This window comes from Gobio gobio (assembly GCF_949357685.1).
Source record: "Gobio gobio genome assembly, chromosome: 8".
Classification (NCBI taxonomy): domain Eukaryota; kingdom Metazoa; phylum Chordata; class Actinopteri; order Cypriniformes; family Gobionidae; genus Gobio; species Gobio gobio.
The window spans coordinates 30,009,005-30,030,537 of NC_137114.1; the positions used below are offsets into that span (position 1 = coordinate 30,009,005).

General features: G+C 38.0%; 2 protein-coding genes across 7 annotated transcripts in view; both read right to left on the reverse strand.

Moving 5' to 3' along the window:
* Window positions 1-1,970: 1,970 nt before the first annotated feature.
* tbx2b (T-box transcription factor 2b) lies at window positions 1,971-10,091 on the reverse strand. The gene is made up of 7 exons (XM_079824044.1): window positions 8,979-10,091; window positions 7,904-8,171; window positions 6,662-6,808; window positions 5,552-5,628; window positions 5,216-5,382; window positions 4,010-4,617; window positions 1,971-3,449 (listed from the first exon to the last, which is right to left on the reverse strand). The coding sequence occupies exons 1-7, from the start codon at window positions 9,338-9,340 to the stop codon at window positions 3,015-3,017; spliced, it is 2,064 nt and encodes a 687-aa protein (XP_079680170.1). The 5' UTR covers window positions 9,341-10,091; the 3' UTR covers window positions 1,971-3,014.
* Window positions 10,092-16,895: 6,804 nt separating this feature from the next.
* bcas3 (BCAS3 microtubule associated cell migration factor) overlaps window positions 16,896-21,533 on the reverse strand; it is a 260,966-nt gene continuing 256,328 nt past the window's right edge. For 4 of the 6 annotated variants that reach the window (XM_079824037.1, XM_079824042.1, XM_079824041.1 and 1 more), the window contains one exon: window positions 16,896-19,636. In XM_079824037.1, the coding sequence (XP_079680163.1) occupies window positions 19,485-19,636 (152 nt within the window). In that variant the 3' untranslated portion in view covers window positions 16,896-19,484. The remainder of the gene's footprint in view (window positions 19,637-21,533) is intronic. The other 2 variants (XM_079824039.1, XM_079824043.1) reach the window with 1 other exon arrangement.

Consider the following 21,533-nt stretch of genomic DNA (forward strand, 5'->3'; position numbering starts at 1 on the left):
GTTGTCAATGGTCCTTTTGTCTGATTTATTTCATTAATATGTAAAGAAACAACTGATAATTGGCTTCTACGCTTAATGTCACTTTCGGGCTGTGTAGCTACTAAAGATTTGGTCCTTCTCGATTTCCGATTTGGTTGACTTAAAGCTAAATATGTAAACACTTGGCTGGTTTTTGTCGAGTACCAGGACTGTAATTGCTTGTCATCGCAGTCTATTGATTGGTCATTGACTGATTAGTTTGGACAAAAGAGTTAGGTTGCGTTGTTCGGTCTGTTAATTGAATATAACAGCGTTTAACAATGGCCCCTCAATGAAAACGAGGGCTTGAGGTTATTGCACGAAAAAGAAAAGAAGAGAAACAAGGGGGTATCTCTAATTAGGAGCTGTAACTCTCGGGAACTGTCCCTTTGTGCACGGGTGTGGGGAAGCTGCATGGCCGGCAGGCAGGCGACAGGCGCCGGTTGCTGGACAAAGGGCTGTCTGCTGCCAAAGTGGCTGGGCGTCCAAACTCTCATCCTCCCTAACCTCCTATCCGCAGCACTTAACCCTTTCGTTATAACATGAGAGTATCCCCCCCCCCCAATATTTCTTCTCTGCTGTGCAGCTTATGTACTCATTACGGCTCGACAGCCTCAAATATGTTCTGGGTGCGCTCACACCATTAATGGCTGGTGCCAAAAAGCGCACAACGTATCTGGGTCGTTGAAAGAGAATGAAGGAAAGAAGGTGGGGAGAGTGGAGCTAGTTCAGCTTCCGAGTCAAGCTTTGTCTATAAATACTCGTACATATGACTATAAATAGGCTTAAAACAACACAATAGGTGGCATTGTACTCCAAAGGAAACACTGGAAACGATAAAGGATTCAAATTTAGACCCCTGGTTCTTGTACCATTCTGTAGTCTATTTATTATTATTATTATTATTATTATTATTATTATTATTATTATTATTATTATTATTATTATTATTATTAGATTATATAATTTAGATTATAAATCAATCATGGTGCATATTTTCAGATGGCGGTAAATAGACGCAGCGAACATAAATCGAGTTCGCCATCATCATCAAAGAGAACATTATAAAAACGTTAACACTAGGCTACTGTCATTATTTCCTTTGGTTATTGATTTGCTTATCGGAAATATATCACAAAAAAAATCTGTTTTGTCTAAAGATAGCCTACCTAAAAGCCAAAAAGGCAGTTCGGATTTCGCTAGATGAGGTCCTAAAATTACCAGATAGGCCTAATTCGCACACATTATTATTATTATTATTATTATTATTATTATTATTATTATTATTATTATTATTAGAGTAGAAGCCTAGATTATAGAGCACTGTGTGTTGCTATATTTGCTATTTCTTTTAAACTTTTATTTTAGGTCGTGTTGTAGGTTATTTGTATTTTTACAATATACCATTTTCTCATGTAAAATATTAATAAACAAATACCTAAACTCAAATTGTTTGCACATGCTTAAAAAGTCCTAATAATACAACTACCGATGTAGCGGTAAAAATCACATTGATGTTGATGAGGGGTAAAATGATCCGGAACGCGAGTCTACGACAGAGGGCGCAGTAGCTTTTGCTATAGGCTGCTATGCTACGTTTTTGAAAACCCCTTTAAAAACCTTTTACCTTATTTCTACGTATTATTTTCCACATATTGTTTCTTCTAAAACATTACGTTTATGATTATGACATGACCCCAAATCACAAATAGTGAGGGTGTGGCTGACCCATTTAGCCACAATTTCAAACAAAACCTAACACTTGTTTTCTGCTTTGTATGCTTGCAAATTCGTTTGTTTGTTTGTGTTTTCAAATAAATTGTATAGGTTTTTATGTTGTCGTTATACCTCATAAGGTATAGGCTCCCTACCTAATAGCCTACATTTATACATGTGGTCTGTCATTAGTAGGTGTGCAGCTTATCATTAAGGTAACGTAGTGCCAAAAATGTAAAATATTTAAACACGTTGATTTTTTTATTGAAATCGTGAAAGAATCCTACAACAACATCAACAACAACAACAGAAAAATCCGGACAGCCAGCACAACGGGACACTTTCATATATTTCTTTATATAAACTCATCTCAAGAAGAGGAATGCCGGTCTCTTCTGTTGGAGTACATTAACCTGAGGCTTCCCAAACCTTGTGAGTCCCGCAGCGTGATAAGTGTTTTTACAGCGACTGCTACAATGCATTGATGGCACACGCGTTCATTACGTGTCACAGGCAGATTAAACAGCAACGCATCACAGATAGGAACACCTTCTGTCTCCAAACATCAAACGCTATAGCTTTCATTTACAACAACCATAGTGAAAAATGGAGAGAAAAAAAATGCAATGAGTTAAACTCTAAATATTATGTACACGCAAATGCACAGCTTTGAATAAATTAATACCAATTTGCATATTCTTAGGTCCTTGTAGCTTATTTACAGAATTAGGTTTCTTTTATTAATAATTACATTAAATAGTTCAGGTATAACTGTCTGTCGGATTTAACTAACGGTCCAACTGTCATTTCAATCCCTTTTGAAATATCCATTTTAATTTATTTTTCAGTTTTTTTTCTTCTTTCTTTTCCTTTTTTGGATGTAGCGTGGTTGTTTTTTATATGAATAACCATTTAGATATTGCAACCAACCAGCAGTGATCCTACTGACTTTACGCAAATAGAATTTTATTTTATTTAAAATTCCTTTTTTTCAATAGATTGATGTGGTCTTGTCAGAATGTTCTACACAGAGTCAATTAGGCTACACCGTAGATTGTCTTCGCAGCACTTCCTACGTAGATGTCCACCACCAAGAGCGCCAAGTCCAACGTTTTCTTTTATTATTATTATTTTTTTACTTGTTGATTGCTGTTTGCTTTTTTCCTACTCCAGTCACCCATGCGCAAAAACAGTACTTGATGAAATGTCTCGCAGAGAACCACTTAATAAAATCCTCTGGCAATTCAAGTCATGCCCTGGATAGGTTTGGGGACGCTTGATCACTTGGGGGAATCCCTAGGTGAGGAAGCTTCCCGCTGACTCTCTAGGCCGCTCACTAGTCTCTGAATGTTCTGAAGTTCATTGATGGATTCCTTCATTGTTGTTTTAGGAGAGCCGTTTCTCTGACTCGCTCCCGACTTGTGATCAGGCACAGGACTCGTTTCCCTGCTACCGCATTTAGACGATTCGGATGAGGGGTTTAGGCCGCTTGGCAATCCGGTGGTAAGCAGGTTTGTGCTTTGAGGGATCGACACGGGAAGCTGGTAAGGGTTGAATCGCAGTCGAGGGCGAGCGGAGCTGCTCAAGAACGGGTTCCTGGAGAGCGAGGAGGCCGTGCTGCTGCTCGCGGGCATGGCGGAGGCCGCTGCAGCTGCCGCGGCCATGTAGGTGTAGGGGTATGGGAAAAGTCCACCGAAGGTTGGCATCGGAATGCCCTGTAATAAGAGACATTCGTTAGCGCACACCGAACATGCAATAGTCTGAAAGGTGAGGATCTGCTACATGGTGAAATTTTTTTTCAGAGAGCCAGTATTTGCACAGATTAGTGGCACCACCTGTTCGCAGTCCATCAGATTTCAATGACAGGAGAATTTAGTGACTTTTAGTGCATTTTCGAAATAAACACAATATATCGCTGATTGAGAACTGAACGAAAATAAGTGACAATCAACCTTATTTTTAAATGAATTCGCTTTTGCAATGTAATGTTTCAATATTTTAAAATCTGCCTTCTGTGGCTATTCAATGGCAAACGTTTTGTAATAAATATAGGCCAATGTATTTTCTATGTGGGTAATTGTACGCAAAAAAATTAATACAATTCGACAGCTAGATTAACAAACGCATGTAAAGCCTATAAAATTAAAAAGCATGTAGCCTAACCAAAAACTGTCGCTAGATGTAACGCATAGCATGTTTTCATTCACGTGCTTCCATAACCAGACAGCTTGTATCATGACATAGTTTTAAATTTTAATGGCGAGAGTTTCCTTACCTGAGAGGCAAGCATGTGTTGAGAAAGATGAAAGGGAAAGGGACTCGTGGAGCCCCCAGTACCCTGGGCCGACAGGCTTCCATTATCCAAACCACCAGCTCCTGATACGGAAGCCAATAGATGTCCCATACCCATGGCTGAAAACGCCCCAGGTGCCATTGCAAATTGTCCAGGGTGGAATAATAGAGGTTGCCCGGTGTTTAGTGGGTTAAAGAACTGTTGACTGTGTAGACCGGAGAGCGCCAAACTCTGAAGGTGATGTGCCCCAAAATGTGACGGACTCTCTGTCTGTACCATCAGAGGAGAGAAGCTTTCTTTACTGCTGCTAAGACCACCGTTTTCCGTGTCCTTCTTTGACGAGTCTGTGTCTTTCCTCTGCCTGCTCTCTAGTTTGTCTTTCTCCAAGTTTCTTATGCTAAATATAGAATCGCTTGATTTTCGAGAGTCCGGATAATCGTCTTTCTTCTCCACAACAGGCCTCTCCCGCCCCCGGTCCTCACATCTCGACCTGAATGGAGATGGAGGCTCTGGTCCAGGACTGCTGGAGCCTCCACACCGCTCATCTTGATGGTCCAATTCCTGCTCACTGTCAGTGCATGTTTTGTCGTCTGTGATAAAAAAATAAAAAAAACTTTTTATTCACATATGCGATACAAGGCAAAATTAGCCCTAAATACGTAGCCTACTTATTTAGATATGACATTTGCATCATAGATATAATTTTTGAGTCACCTAATTCCAGGCGTAGCCTATTTTATTTTTATTTTTTTTAACATATTCTACACAATCTATAATTTTGCATTTGTTGCTGAATTAATTGCCTAGTAGGCGAACTCTCGTGCAATAGGAGACAAATGAAAATAAATGCGATGAAATAGAAATAATTATCCATTTAAAAACAATAGTTTTAAAATGTCAATTTAGTTTTCTCCACCCAGACCTCTAACGAAATGTAGCGTTAGTACAGGGCCTAGGCCCTATGTGGTGCTCTGTTTCATCTTATAACGTGTTTGGGAAATTGACTTTATCAGCACATTTGTTCCATGAGAAATGCTTTATTAAAATGACTTTGTCAATTATTAAAAAAGTCTTGAAAAACGCTGAAGGCATAATACAGCGTCTTGTAAATGATACGACACTTAGGCTTGTTTCCTCTCAGTGATCGCGAAGCATAGCAATATAATTTATTCATAGTTTTAGACTTACCTCTGCTGCCCCGGCTTAATCTAAGTGGGCTGGAAACTGGTCCAGGTGAATGACCAGCATCTCTGCCGGTTGTAGGTTCGCTTGAGGAAGCATCAGAGTCCGCGCCATCACGGTCCATTTTACATTGATCTTCATACATGCGTAATGATGGAAGGGTCAGTTGTTTCCTTTAACATACATAAAATAAAAAATAGTAATAAATAAAGGAAATATGACCTGAGTTGACCCACCTGCATACTGTGCACATAAGGAAAAAAACTTGAAATACATTTTACTAGGCCTTCAGCCTCGGCCATTTTGCATTGCGTAACAATGGATGTGAACCTTCAAACTTACCTTTTTTCCCTCCTTCCATTCCCTGTGTCTCTGAAGCCTTTGGCAAAGGGGTTATTATCAATCTTCAGTTGTGTGATCTGAATACAAATAAAACAAATAAATGCGTAAGCCTACATTATATTATTCATAATTTGTTTGTATATGATTATATTAGCCTATCAATAACATTATGAATCGCAGTTGTTGTTTGTGTTATGCTCCACGAATTCATAATCCACAAGAAAACATATTTACAAATCATTTAAATGCATAAAAATAAAAGCCTTTATAGGTGGTGTGATCACCCACTATTATCCCAACACTGTTAAACACGCTACGCAGACTACTTTAGAGATAATTGAATTATTAAAAATGTTTAATGAAAAAGATCACGACCCCCCTGAGAAAATTCCACGAATAAACATTTTCCATTTGTCAAATTGTTATTCTCTATAGCACAACAGAGAAAACAAGAGAGGCGAACTAGATGAGTGACGCCGACCTGCTATCAATAATTAATAGTGTGGTTTGAATCATTGCCAGTTTTTACAAGTTCCATGAAAATACAGAGCGATGTAACAGAACGATTTTCGTTGTGCCCAAGTGATTTGGACGCTGTAGGCTATAAATTCAGGAGAAACCAGGGCCTGAAAGTTCATAGATTGCTAAGCTAGATGGCCTCTACTTTTTTGCGTTTAGAAACTGACACGCTTTGATTGCTCTGCCTCAGCGAGTGTAGCTGCCGGACAAACCGGCGAGCTTAAGTGCCTGCTAATCGATTGTGACTCTATGTCATAAATTTTACGATACCGACAAGCTCACCAGGCCCCTCGGACACAGACGACAATTAACATGAGCAGTAGCTGAAAGTAGCACTGGACACATGAGGAATTTGAAATGTTTTAAAGATACAATTTTGCCTTCACATAGCCTATTACTACTAGCTACTCCTCTCGATGAGGTCAACGTAAGATGTAAACAATAAATCCAATCAAACGTCGGGCGAGGAAGCATGCAAACGCACCACAGAACAAAAGTATGCAACAATAAAAAAATTAAAAAAAAAGTTGTACATTATGGCCTAGTGCACATATATAAGCCACAGATATTCATCAATATATGGGTACATACCTTGTCGTTTTGATAAGCTGTGACAGCAATAAAATCAGTCTCGGGGAAAACATATGTCCTGAAAGTGCTGTACGGGAGCTTCAGAATATCGTTGGCTCTCACAATATGGAACCTGGGCTGGTATTTATGCATTGAATTCAGGATGGTCTAATAAGAAGGAGAGGAATGGATGGAAGACATTAGTGCTTGTCACAATAATTATTCATTTCAAGTAATTAGTATTTAAAGTCGTTTTAGACAATAAATATCGCATAATATAGCCTATTTAGTAATAGTGGAAATATTGTTCTTGGGTCAAATCACATAACAACTGGCCTGTGCCAGTGGCAGGTAGACAGAAACCAGTCACACGGACATGCAACATGAGTTTATTTTGGGGTGCTATCATTATAAGGCAATCTGAAATAATTAAATAAAATAAGTGTAGCCTACAGTTTAAATTTACAACAACAAAATGTGATGCTACACATGTAATATATAGGCTACATCCTATAGGTTTTCTATTTAACCATAAAAATATCAAATGGCTGTGCCATGCATGTAAATGTTCCATTTGTTTCCAGTCGATTTGTTTGCAAGTCGCGTAAGGGAGCAGAGCACACACTGTAGCCTATTTGACTGCTCACGTATAGAGTATTGTTCAGCATCGTTGCATCTGTCTCAACATTGTCCACTGAAACTAACACTTAGAGACTGCACAGGTCGCTCTACCTATATGCAATTTGTTGCTGCGCTCGCTCAAAACAGCCCAAATTACATTTTCACTGTAAACTCATTTACTGTAGCGTGATTCAAGTTCCTTTGACCTCATTTTTTGGTCACTTCCACCCCCTCATGAAAGTTATAGCGCTCTGCACCTATCATAAACAATAGAAGTAACAGTGGCCAAGAAAAAACTCAGGATGAAGTAGGAATATTTACATTACATAACCGAGCTGACAATGTTATCATTATTACAACGAATAAAATGATGACTTAAAAACCCATATGGGGTTTGTAAACAAAGGGGGGAAATGAATGTACACTACACGAGCCGAAAAAATTAATTAAGCTAAGTTAAATTATATATTTTAGAGCATTCATAAATCTCATCACTCAGGAATAAACAGCGATATTGTAAGCATTGCGATAAGCATTATATGACAGAACATTTATTTGAATATATTACATAGCAACACACAATTATAATAGGCCTAGACGAAACACAAAACCCATGGTTATTGAAGAAAACGGGTTACTTACAAATCCATGTTTGTCCGAAATGTTGTTGGTTAACTTCAGTTTATGAAAAGCAACAGGCTTAGCCATCCATTGTTCCCCAGTAGCTGGGCTATCCGGATGTATATACATTCGCTTTGGCATCTCCGGGTCGGCCTTCCCCGCTACCATCCAGCGAGAGTTGTGGAACTTGTAACGGCAGTCGTCGGCAGCCACAATATCCATTAATAAAATATACTTGGCTTTTTTATCGAGTCCATTAATGCGGACTTTAAAAGGTGGAAACATTCTCCTGTAGAAAAAGTAAATGTCCATAAATCATATTTTATTTATTTTATTTTATTTTTTATGCAAATGTGGTCAAATGCAAGCTTAACGTTTTAACAACAAAACCAAATAATAACTCCGCGTTTTCAGAGCTATGTTTAGCTTAACTAGATTTATTAAATAAAACAACGGAATTAAATATATATAGGCCTATATATATATATATTTTACATTTCACTCGGCTGCTGATAATTTAGCTCGCCACAAGGTTTAAATCTTCCATGAAAGTGGCAGGTTATTTACATAAAATATTGTCACCTCAGAACACAGGCAGACCACGAAATAAATTAAAGCACGATTTAACTGTGCCACACCGTGCCTTGAAAGTCAATATTTGTTGATATCGATATAAGCAGCATAAAGCCTCAGCTATTTTCCTTTTGCTTAGCCACATAATTCGCATCACTTGTAGTACTTTCCCCATTTCGTTTTCATAAGTCAAATGAGCAGATGAATCGTCCAGGTAGGCTACATGTTCTGACAGTAAGACATTCATTTCTACAGTCTCTTGGACATAATAATTAGGTCAACCAGTTCAGGGCGCAAGACATTAAACGACTTACGAGAGCGATGTGCAAAAGACAGAGATTTAGTAGTGAATTTACTGGGCCTGCTGAACTACACAGCCATCGAACGAAACAGTCTTTTTATTCTTTTTAATCCATGCAATATACGGCGGAATATATGTCAATTGAAACGTGGAGAGCATCATAACATTCCCTCGTATAAACACTGAAACAAAAGACTAAAAATAGAGCAACTCTGAACTCACCTGCCAGATTTCGTAATAACCATTTCTGTTCCTATTTTGTGGAACTGGTCCCATAGATCCTTCGCTTCCAGTGTGACTTTTGGATCGTCTTCAACCTCTTCCTCTGGCTCCAGGCTCTTGAGACTGCGGAGATGAGCTGCCTGATGATGGTGACTCAGAGCCGAATGGAGCCCAGCCTCCGCGGCTCCGGCCAGGGCATGGTCCGGGATCGGCTTTGTTAGAGCCCCGGGAGGCAAGGTCAGCGCCGGGAAGAAGGAGGGTTGCGCGGCCGCGAGAAAAGCTGACATAGGAAAGTCGGTCGGCCGGTGAGCGTGGAAAGGGTGGTAAGCCATCGCAGTCCCTGTAAAAACTGGATCTCTCATCGGTGCATCCAACAATCGTAGTGGAAATATATTTAGTGGTGTTCTCTGACAAAAAGGAGCGCGTATCCAGACGATAGATTGTCTCACTACGAAAAGGAAAAGCGCAGCAAGGCAATTTTGGCGAAATGTGAATCGCGAAAAGGCGAGCAAAGACAGTGGCACGGATCTTCCACTTTAACTCCCGTAGCTGCTAGTTTCCACGAAGTCCCCGTAATAATATCAGTCAAAGTGAGCGCAGCGACGCTTTGAAGGCAGATTTGGGGAATCCTGTTCTCCAACAGTTGCTCTCATAAAAAGAAGATTACTCTTTCGATGCGGATGTCCATTCAAGCGCAGTCATTCTACGCAGACACGGAGTTGAAATGGTTAGATCTTGCTCTGTCCACTGTACAACTGTAACTATCTCACATGTCCTTCCTGCTCTGATCCCAGCACTAATGAACCAAGCCCCCTTGATTGCTGATTTTACGCTTTCTGGACCAATTGTGGGCCTCCATAGGCGTGGTTTTGACAGCTCCGGCCAGGCTCAAGGAGAGGGGGTGGACAAGAAGGTGTCGGAAGCATTAGCAGTAAGAAAACATGTCAACAGAATAAAATATTAACCAATGACAGAAAAGATCGGGAAATCCCACCCCCGTCTCCAAGCCAAGCGGCGGGTCAGCCCTCAGTGCTTAGCCGGTGGTGACTGAACCTCCGTCGGCTTACGCTTTATAATTACGATGCCTCCTTGTTCGAGGAACAAAACTCACTCTCCGATACACTGAAAACTAGGAATTAGGATTACTGACGTGTAAATGAAAAAAAAGCGCAAATTGTTATGATGAATCAGCGCAAATATAGTATATGTTTTCTATTGGTAGCACATTTTAAAACATTATACATTGAGGATGACTATATAAAAACCTCAGGGACACAGCAAATTGCGTTGATCTTTTCGCTGTACATGCCAAAGTGACGCGTATTTTGTTCATAATATAGCACTGCACACTCATAGATCACTGTGCGTTACTGTGTGAATAACTATTTCCGTACTTGATGCGTGTGTAGCCGTGCACTGACTTCATGTGAGGAACAGCAGCCAATAACCGGACATTGGTGCTTTAAATTCTGCCCCGGGTCATTCAAAGCCCACAGCCACGCGATATACTGAAGAAAGAGGAAGAGGGTTGATGGAATCTAAAGACCAATGTAAAGATAATTTTGGTGAGTGCTGCATTACTCTTGACTGTTAACTCTTAACAAGCATCTGCAGTTGTTAACTTTATATATGTGTGTTATTATACATAGACAACTGTTTAGGGGATGTAAATGTTTTATATTCACATATTTATGTACTTAGGCTATATTTTACAATGCGCAGATGATCCTTCCTCTGAATGTTTAGATGAGCTGAAAAAAAGCATATGCTTGAAATGTTACAACCACTATAAATGTGTCTACCGTCTACTTTCGACCTGTAGTTTTAGCAGTGGACCGTCGAGCCACGAGTGTAGTCTATACCTTTAAGAAATCCACTCGTGGACTCTAGATTTACTTGGATTGGGTTTGTTAGATAGCCGCTTGGCGCCAGTCGGCTGACGCACCGCAGTAAGAACCGTCTCTTGTCAGTTCATATTTACTCCAAAATCCTCTAACAGTGCACTCCAATCCTTTTAGCATTTACGCCAAACTTTTGGCTTGTGCTTGCCTCCTTTTTCTCCAAATGACCCGTGAGCATTATAAGTTAGCAAGTCAGCGTACTTTTCCATCAGATGTCGCATTTACATAGTTATATGTAATATTTCCCAAACGCATCAATGTCCAATCTATGTTTTCGTGCGGACGGATTCAACCGGTTGCGGAATGTTGTCACCTTTACACTTCGATACAAATCAGCAGAACACGATGACAGGCTGTATGTTTAACCCCTACTGCGCCAGAGAGGACCTGATAGACTCATTAAATATTGCTTATTACACTGACATTTTAAAGATAAGCGTGTTTCTCAACAGATGTCCAGAAACGTGATGTGTTTGCAGCTGTTCTTTAAAATGTCGACGACGACGTTTATAGGCTAGAGGCTTTTTAAGAAAAAGTGTATTTAGTGTACAAAGTGGTTTATAAAATAGCACTATTAAAGAGTATGTCGCGGATTGCCAATTAGCCTACGTCGCCATGTCATTAAAACAGCAAAAAGAACATTTGTAAAATTATTTTATATCGTGTTATCGAACTGGGTGTTAAATAGCATATTAATTAAAAATAACAAGAATATTTAGCAATTTCATTATTGTCATAAATTTCACATTCACACCACAACAATGCATAAGAATAGCTAAATCTGCACCGTGAACAGAGAAAACCGAGATAAAGTAGGCAGACACTTGTTGCCGACGCCACGAGTGAACAGACTAAATTATGGGATATGCACGCTCCTACCGTAAAGATATGCTAATTACTCAAATATGGTACAATTTGCTTTTAAAACTTGTGGAAATAATACCGAAATAGCAATATAGAATGAAAATAAACCAATTAGCCTATATTACGAAACATGTTCAATATTTCTAGTACGACAGGATAGATAGCCTAGCTGTAGGTATATGAATGAAAAATATATTTTTTTCTGCTTTTATAATGAAAGATGTTCAAATAGCCAAACGAAATGACAAACAATAAGTTAAAAAAAGTAGTTTTCTCCTGAAATAAAATCATTATTTAAGCTAAAATTAAGAGCCACGTGATTTCAAATGTCTGATGAAAATAAAATAAGCCAATATCTCTCATGTGCTGGGTTTCATTGTAATTTACAGTATTTAGGCGTGTACTAATATTGTTTTAAAATCTAATTAATACAAACATCTATACAAAAAAAACTGATATATATTTAACAAATAATTAGAGAGAAAATATATGGCAATATCTCCTGGTTTGGCGATTAAACTATTTTCCTGACTCTGGAAATATCGTTCCCACATTCAACATGCCTATCTAGTGGATTTGGTGTAAATATTAAAGATTGTTTATGAAAATACACATTTTTAAGGTGTGTGAAGTGTTTTTACCTGCAATAAGTTGTTGAAATAGGACTAATCAATAGCCATTGTTTGATGGGCTTCGACAGAGAGTGATTTGGATTGAGAAGTGATTAACCACACATGGAAATGGTAATGGTTTTCTATGTATATACTTAAGGAAGTAATTACATCAACAAAGTCTATGCAATTACGCCAGATTTATTTTTTCCCCGCTGCACACATCTAAACCGACAAGAATGTAGGCTAATCATGCGCTGAGCTCTAATCACACATAATTTAAAAAGCGTTCATGCTGAAAAACTTTTCACGACACCGCCACTGTTTACTGCCAAAACAACGAAGCGTCGAAAAAGTAATGATGATTGTAATGATGAAAAACAAGGTTAAAGGTTTGTCTGTCTGTATAAGCTTCGACCAGAGAACATTTTCACTAGGTAAAAATAGCCTGATGCCAAACTTGTATGCTTGATCTGCTTCTGTCAGCTTGTGTGTCCTTGAGACGGTGTCCGCTGTTAAGACAATGTGTCTAATTGTGTTGCCAGGGTTCTGAGGAAATGAATATGTTCCTGCAAAAAGATAACGCAAACCTTTGCAATACCTTCACATATATGAAACCAGATGATCCTCTAGGGCTGATCATTAAATGACCGTTGCTCCTTTTTTCTGCTTTTACATTGTTGCTCCTTCTTTTCATCTTTTCATCATCTCTCTGCATCATCTCTCCTGCTATATTTAGCCGGTAGACTGAGGCCTTGGCGCCAGACCGTTTAAGACCTGTCAAAGTCCCTCATATTTCCCCTTGTCACATGTATACCCAGCGCCTCCACCAGCTAGCAGCCCCCTCTCTCCTCCTCCCTTCCGTCCAGCTCTCTCTCCTCCATTCTTACTACCCATCCACACACACCCTGTATACATTTTCCCATGTCTCCTCTTTTTCATTAGGACAGTGTATTTGATATGTTCGTGCTTATTTTGCCAAGTCGTACAATTTGCTCTTCGCGTGGTCCATTTTGCATCCCCCCCACCTGATTCAGCAGAACCCCCTCTGGACATCGACACACCGTAGCCTAGGCTACCTGATAGATGCGAAACAACAATTTTATAGACAGCTCCGGTTTCTTCTCTCCCACATGCCTAAAAAGTAAATAGGCACAAAAGCACACAAGTCGCTTTCTGAGGACATCTCAAAGACACGATAGTCTTTATTCCGAGGTGATGCTATTGCTAAACCTTAATCCTCACACAAACCTGTTGATATCAGGAGATTTAGAACAAAACAGCAGCTGAATGAGAATCACAGATGTCCTGTTTTCAATGTTTTGCTGTTTGTGAGAATATTTTTGTCGAGAAATTTGGCTAGAGATATAGATTAAAACTTTTAAAAAAAATAGTCGAATTCAGTATTAGCTCAAATACTAAAAAAAATATGGCTAAATATGTAGGCTATAGCATGTTATAGCACTTTTACTAGGCAAATGGTATATGTTTGAAAGCGGCAGTTAACTAGGCCTATATAGAAATATAATAATAGTGATAAAGACATTCGTTTCTGTGAGGATCCTCACAGTGCGGATAAACCTGGTGTCAGGCATTAAGGGAAGAAGCATGATTCGAAGTCATGAATATAGTGATCAACAACCGACAATCGCTGCAAAACAATCAAGATATAATTATTTGGTTTTAATATACTCTTGGATGGAAATAGTAAAACATTTCATGCAATGTTTTGGTAAATAGCCTATTCAGTAGGCTAGTAGGCTATACTAATTTAACAGGCCTATTTCCCTGATAATGTTTTGATCATTTCGAACTTTTCGAACACACTCGAAATGACTACATCTGCTTTTTAAACGACGCTTCCATCGATTTGGACGTAGCACGACTGCTGATGATTTGAAGTTACACCTTTTTCAGGTAACAGGTGGGGGCGCTCTAATGAGCTCAGGGAATCAGTGTACCTGGTTCTGCAGCCCGTATAGCCTACTGTGTAGTGTCATCATCCCATTCTGCAGCCCTTGTAGTGTCATCATCCCAGACTAAAACAAGCCTTAACATGGAAACTATGGTCTTTTCACTTAATTTAAACTTTTTTTCCCCAAGCATGAGTTTAACACACTGAACGCCTTTAGTAGAATTACACATTTTTAATTGTTTCGCAAACATTACATCCAGAGACCCTGAAAATAATAACAGGTTCTGTATTATGCTTGCGTCGTATAAAAGCAATAACCTGTTGATACAGCCATAGATTGTGTAACCCAAAACACTTTTAAAATGTTACAATCAAGAACCTATTTAAAACATATAGCCTACTTAGCCTATTAATAACATTAGCAAGCTTATAAGGCTCTGCGAACAGAAATGTTACACCTCTAAATGTCACACTGTTATAGGCCTAGCCTAATTCAAATCAGTGGCTTGTTTGTTTCCTTTATGCTCTCTCTCTCTCTCTCTCTCTCTCTCTCTCTCTCTCTCACACACACACACACACACACACACACACACACACACACACACACACACACACACACACACACACACACACACACACACACACACACACACACACACACACACACACACACACACACACACGCAGGACTTTCTCGGTCCCCTGAGCTTTTGTCTGGTGTGATGCTGAACCCATCATTTCCCCTTCAGCGATTAAGCCTCGTGTTCCGTCTATATGCAACAAGTGTTTTACCCTTTTGTAATTTTTGACTACTTGAATTATTTGTGTTTGAGAAAAATGGCATTACCTCCGAAATTGATGTAGTGATACACTAAACTCTTTACACCATTATGTAAAAAAAAAACCCAAAAAACATTTGTTTCCATTTATTTAACTTTTAATGGACCATTCCGTCTTTTTACTCGCTTATTGCCTATTATTTTTCTATTACGTTTTCAGAATGGTCGAAAAAGCGAAATGCTGATTTGATCTTTGGTACCACAAAAAGTTAATTAAACTTTAAAAAAAAGCAATAAACGTTTTCAATTTTAGTGTAGGCTAAGTTTGTACATTGAGCAGGACGATTCCTTATATAGGCTACAGTAGTTTTAATAATCGGCTATAGCTATGTTTTTTTAATTATTGAAACACCAGGGACATAAAATTAGACCTATCATTCGTTAAATGGGCATTTTATTTTCCATTGTTTTCATTTCTTTCTTTTTGTGGCACGTGCAGTTATTCTGTTATTTTAAAACAGCAGTAAGAATACTAGATTGATCGTTCTTTATTGCTCTTTTTAATGCCACACACATCTAAGAATCTTTGTTCTTTAATCGGTTCAGCTAACCGTTACTTTACTTAGCCTATTGGTAATTGTATAAAGTCACAATAAGCATCAATAGCATTACTACTACATTTTAAGTCATTTTATTACCTCAAATCAGAAATGTCTCGAGTACTGTGAAAATATATACTTTCAATATTATGACACTAAATATGTTGTTCCGACTTGGTTAACTTTCTTTTTTACATTTTCACTAAATCATGTTTGCACATGAACGTTTCGAATAGGAAAGTTAACTTGTCATTTTATCAGGATAGTAAATGAGGGATGGGGGGGCACCCTCTCACGATCAATCCGGCGCTATTCAGTGAGAATGAATTCAAGATAAAGGAAGATTGTCTTTACTGTATGTGTTAGCAATAAGCCTGTAAACAGCACACAGACGCCCATCGTTTCGATCAGGACACTGATGAGATGCGCGTCCAGGTGTGGGGATCCTGAAGATAAGTTGATCTAATCGAGGCTATTCAGCGGCTAATTGAAAAATAGAGTGTGTGTGTGTCACACACACATAAATGTCAACACTGACCCTCTTAAATCACCAGGAGCTGTCAGTTATTATCCAGTTTACTGTCTCTCAAATAGTTGTGGAGATGAGTGCTTTATAGAAGTCGTCTGATTGACAAATAACAAATTACAACACGAAGCGATTACAAAATTGTGATACGGTTTACTGGAAGGCAACAGCCAACTTACAATCAGCCCCTATAAACATGTTTTATTTATTTTGTATAGAAATATCGAGGTCGTAAATAGGCCTATATAGCATAGCCTACATCAAATACATTATAGAGAACACTTTAGCTCCCTCGTTAGTATCATAAACCGCGCAAATAGATTGTAAAAATCGATTTGTAATGTGAATTTATTAGAGATTGTCTATAATGACAATGAATGGCACTGTGTAATCTAAAACATTTTAATATATGCTGGAATATAGATATCTTTTACAAAATAACAGGGTTCACAGTTTTTTAATTTGATATTACAAGCCTTGTGTTAAAGGTCATCATGACACTACAATGTGTTTAAGTTAAATTAATTTCAATACTGTACAAAATCGCAGTAACAGAGCTGGATATATTTAAGACTAAATATAAAAAAAGAGGAGACATTTACCAGAATGGTAATGTTTTTAAATTAGAGCATTAACAATGTTGATGTCTTTTTTTAATTCAACAGGTCCACTAACATCTAAAAACATACTTTTATTTCCACATATTTTTTTTTTTTCAATCAAATTTGTAAGTTGGAAAAACAAGACTGCTGGTAGGACAAAGAAGATAGAAGATTAAACACAAGTTTGATGTGTTAAGAAAAATGCAGTGAAAATACACTTTAATATACTGGTGGTTGAGATACTTTTATCCCCTTAAAGACATCTTAAGTTTTCTGGAGGAACATTAGTTCAGATAGTAGTTAAGAGATGAACGACCTCCGAGAGGGGGAAAGACCAGCAGCCGTGCCAGAAAACAGCTGAATTACTGAATGGAGACCGTTCCCATTGGGATACATGGAGTGTGGAGGAGTGTTTTGGAACAAACAGCCACAAAATCTTACATGGATTGCCAACAAGCCTTGACAGATTGACTCTGGTAGATTGTGTATCAGTGGCAGAGCAACTAAACGGCGGACTGTTTATAGATGAATGCTTCTTCAACTAAATGTACAAATTTGCACAGCAGCCTTGTGACCCCGCAGAGAGGAGGAAACCTCTGACACTCCTCACTGAAATGCCCGCTATCTTCTGTTGGTATTTATAGGCTGTTGCTCCAGTGATAAGGTGGCACTGGCGGTCTGGAGGGAGACAGAGAGAAACGAGGACTGACCTTCTCAGACGGAGAGTGCGAGCTCTGCCACTGTCCTCCACACCATCTAGATGACTGCTTCACGTCGCCTTTGGAACACTGTGCGCAGCGTTTCTGTTTAAGGGTGATTGTGTGTGTGTAAGGTGAGAGTGTTGAGACACCTGAAGATGCTTAAGAGTTTAGTAGTAATAGTGGAAAAAGTTACCTTTTGCTTCTTTGCATGCAATATATCTCTGCCTGTCTGACTCTGCACAATAAAGATCACTGTGATGACACAACAATGGCTTTGTTAGTGGTTTTGTCTGTCTGCTGGATATCAGGTTAAGTTGCATAATAAAAGAATTGTGTTTTTATAAGAAAATGACACCTGTTATTATATATTGTTACCTAATGCACATTTATAACATTGATAAATTCCTGATGAAGAATTTTAATAACACACCGCTATTGCAAATAAACCTTTCATTATAATATCATGAAACAAAGCAAAGCAGCAACGGAAGAAATCTCAGCCTGCGGACTTTACTGCCGTGATTGAGATTTGTAGCCTCGAGGCCAGATTTGTATCTCGTCATTTAAATGCATTTATTCGTTTTTTGTATAACAAATATATTCAGGAGAAAGCAAGGTAAGTTAACAAGGGGAAAGAACTGTGAAAGTCAAAATGCATATACTGTATTAAGCAAACACACAAGTGTACAGAAGACTTGTTAAATTCACTTGCATAAATTCCTATTTCAAGATAACATTGCGTAAGCATTATTACAAAAAATATTGTAGTCCATACAAAGCTTGTGCACTGCATTCAGACTGAAAGTCATGCCAACTTGAATGCCGTTATGAATTATGCTGAATAACCTCGTTTAATAACCTAATGTTTCCTCTCCATGCACAGAGCTGTCAGCCAACAGCAGCTCTTTAGGGCCGTGTATTCACAGTTCTTATATCAGTTTAAATGGTATTAATCAATAGATGTGTGTGTGTGTGTAAAATGTTACATCCAGTTAAGCAAGTTAAAAGACATTCCTCAAACAGAGCAATTTAAAAGAGTTAAATAAACAAGCTAATACAAAATTATAGATGATAATGATGATTATAATAACGGAACTACTTTTCTTTTTGTTTTGTTTTTTGGGTAGTGTCTAAATCACCTGAGCTGAATGAAACTCGCTGTGGATCCTCAATAGCGCCCCTGCTTTATATCAGCCTCACACACATCCTATAAACCCAATAAAACGTGGAAGCATTAGCAATCGAACATAGAATCAATACGTTTCACATTTACCCAAAATTGAAAGCTATTTGAATCCACTGAATTTATAAAGCCAAGAACAAACAAGCTAATCAAATATACAGGAAATAAAATGTGCGGAATAACGAACACTATAATGTAACACAAGATTAAATTGTAAACATAACCATTTTGAATTATCTATAAAAGTCAAATCAATTCAAATGTTAACTACGGTACATCTACTTATTTGTCTAATGAAAAAAAGAAAAAAAGAAATCAGTGTAACGCTTTATAAGCTCAAACCTAAACTCAACTACTGAGAGGTAATCAGGACTCCTATCTGATGAACACACACTCTGTCTCTCTCACACACAACACTCGCACATGCTCAGTAAAGATATACACTGGAAGTTCGATTGATAATGATATTGGTAATATGACACGCCTTTGTGAAAAGTGGCAACTCCAACCAATTCCTTCTACGGTACATCCGACCCATCAAGGTTAATATACGTGCACTTGTACATTAACATGAATCTACAAGGGAAGTGAATGACAAAGGACGTTAACTCCGGGCCTCATGGAACAAGGTTTTCCTACATGCCAAGTTTGATTAAAGGAAAATCCACATTTCAAAGACCAAAGAAAAGATATAGTGGAGCTTGATGGTAAGAAAACACACACAAAGAGAGAGAGAGGCTTCTCTCATGGGGTGATGTGCTGTGGTTGTAATGTCAAGATTGTCCAAAGGCGACAGAGAGGTTTCCTTGGGTGGGACGGCTGGTTTTAGGGGAATGCAGTGGGGTAGAGGCTGAGGGGCTGGCTTTCATTGGTGGGGAGAGGGGATCGGTAGCCCTCGAAGTTCCGGGGAATGCTGCCACTGGTGGAGCCAGAACTATTGCTGAGCGTCTCGATGCTTCCCTCCCTCTGCAACTCTGCTGTATTAAAAACACAGAGAGAGAGATTGAGATTGAGAAAGCGAGAGAGGAAGATGAAGCAAATAACAACATGACACACTGTTATGCAAGAACACTGCAGTGCTTGATGGCAGGAAAAATGTAAAGTGATTCACTGTATTACTGTAAGTGTATTCATCTTAAGAGTGTCGATTTAGTAGAATTTATTTACATCAATATACAGTTGTTTAGTTTTATCAAATATAACAAAGTGTTTGCAAATCAAGGAGGAACATGGTGCTTCATAATTGTCTGAACATCAGTAATGAGTTGAACAATGCTTCAGATTTCAGAATAATGACAGGACTGTATATCTTGGGACAATGACCATGAACTTTTTATGATTCATTTAAAGTGAATAATGACATACGAACAAAAAAGGTGAAATTGTTAAAAAGTGACTTATGTTGTTACAAAAGATTTCTATTTCACATAAAATAGTTTTTTCAACCTTCTATTCGTCACAGAATCCTGTAAAAAAGGTATCACGGGTTCCACAAAAATATTAAGCACGCAACTATTTTCAACATTAAATCAGCAAATCAGCATAATTAGTATGATTTCTGAAGGATCATGAGACAATTCAGCTTTACCATTAGAGGAATAAATTACATTTTAAAATGTATTAAAAAAGAAAACATAATAATATTTCATAATATAACTATTTTTGATCAATTGAAATAAATGTAGCCTTGGTGAGCATAAGAGACTTCTTTTTAAAAAAAGGTTTAAAAAAATCTCTGCGGTCAATAAATACTCGAGTACATAAATGCTCTGCCACTGAAGAAGTAACCATAGCAACAGGTCACTCAGGTACTTTTCATTAGAATCATCATCGGATGAAGTATTGTCATTATCACTAGATTAAAAAAAACAACATACTTATTACAAATATATCCAAAAAACACTTTGCATAGGTTTAAATTATCTATAATATCAGTTAGTATTTAGGTAATGCCGCAGCTAACAGATTGCGGCCTGAACAACAACAAAAAAAAACTCTTATAATTTGCACACTTCTCAAAACAAGCAGCTAGAAAAGAGAGAAAGATACACTCTAAAAAATGCTGGGTTGAAAAAGGTCTAGCCCAGCAATTGGGTTGTTTTAACCCAGTGAATGGGTCGTTTTAACCCAGCGGTTGGGTTAAATGTTTGCTTAAAACAACCCAATCGCTGGGTTAGTTCATTTTGAACCTAACTTGGGTTCTTTTTAACCCAGAATTTTTTAGAGTGTACAATGCTACCAAATTTTTTTTTTAATAATTATATATATATATATATATATATATATATATATATATATTAAGTTTTCTCTTAAAAAAGACAAATTTTATTAGATTTAAAAGTGTGTGATCCAATCTAAAAACAAACAATAATAAATAAATAAATAAATAAATAAATAAATAAATAAACAGAACCAAAAAGAAGGAGAGGAGAGAATAGGAAATTTGTAATAATAGATATATTTATATATATATAATAAAAAAAAACCTCACACCATTGGTGCCCAGGGCCTAAATATTTGTGGATATAAAGGACAAAGACTGTGTTTTGGCACCTTGTGGAGAGTGTTATTCTCAGCATGATTTGTACTGTATATGTTATGTTGTTACATGTTGTTAAACTTTGTCTATTGTATACACAGTCACCGACAGCAGGGACTCATAACCGCTGAGATATATGCAGTGTTTTGAACATACATCACATGCAGAATGGTTGTGTCCATAATTTCTCAGTTTTTATCTGGTGTGTATACAGAACATCTCAAACACACACACTGCACGGTGCTAAAATGATAGCAGGGACTGGGTGGCCACATTCCCCCTGATGATTTGCGCTCGTGGGGGAGGAGACGAGCTGTTTGTTTGCTTTGGTGCAC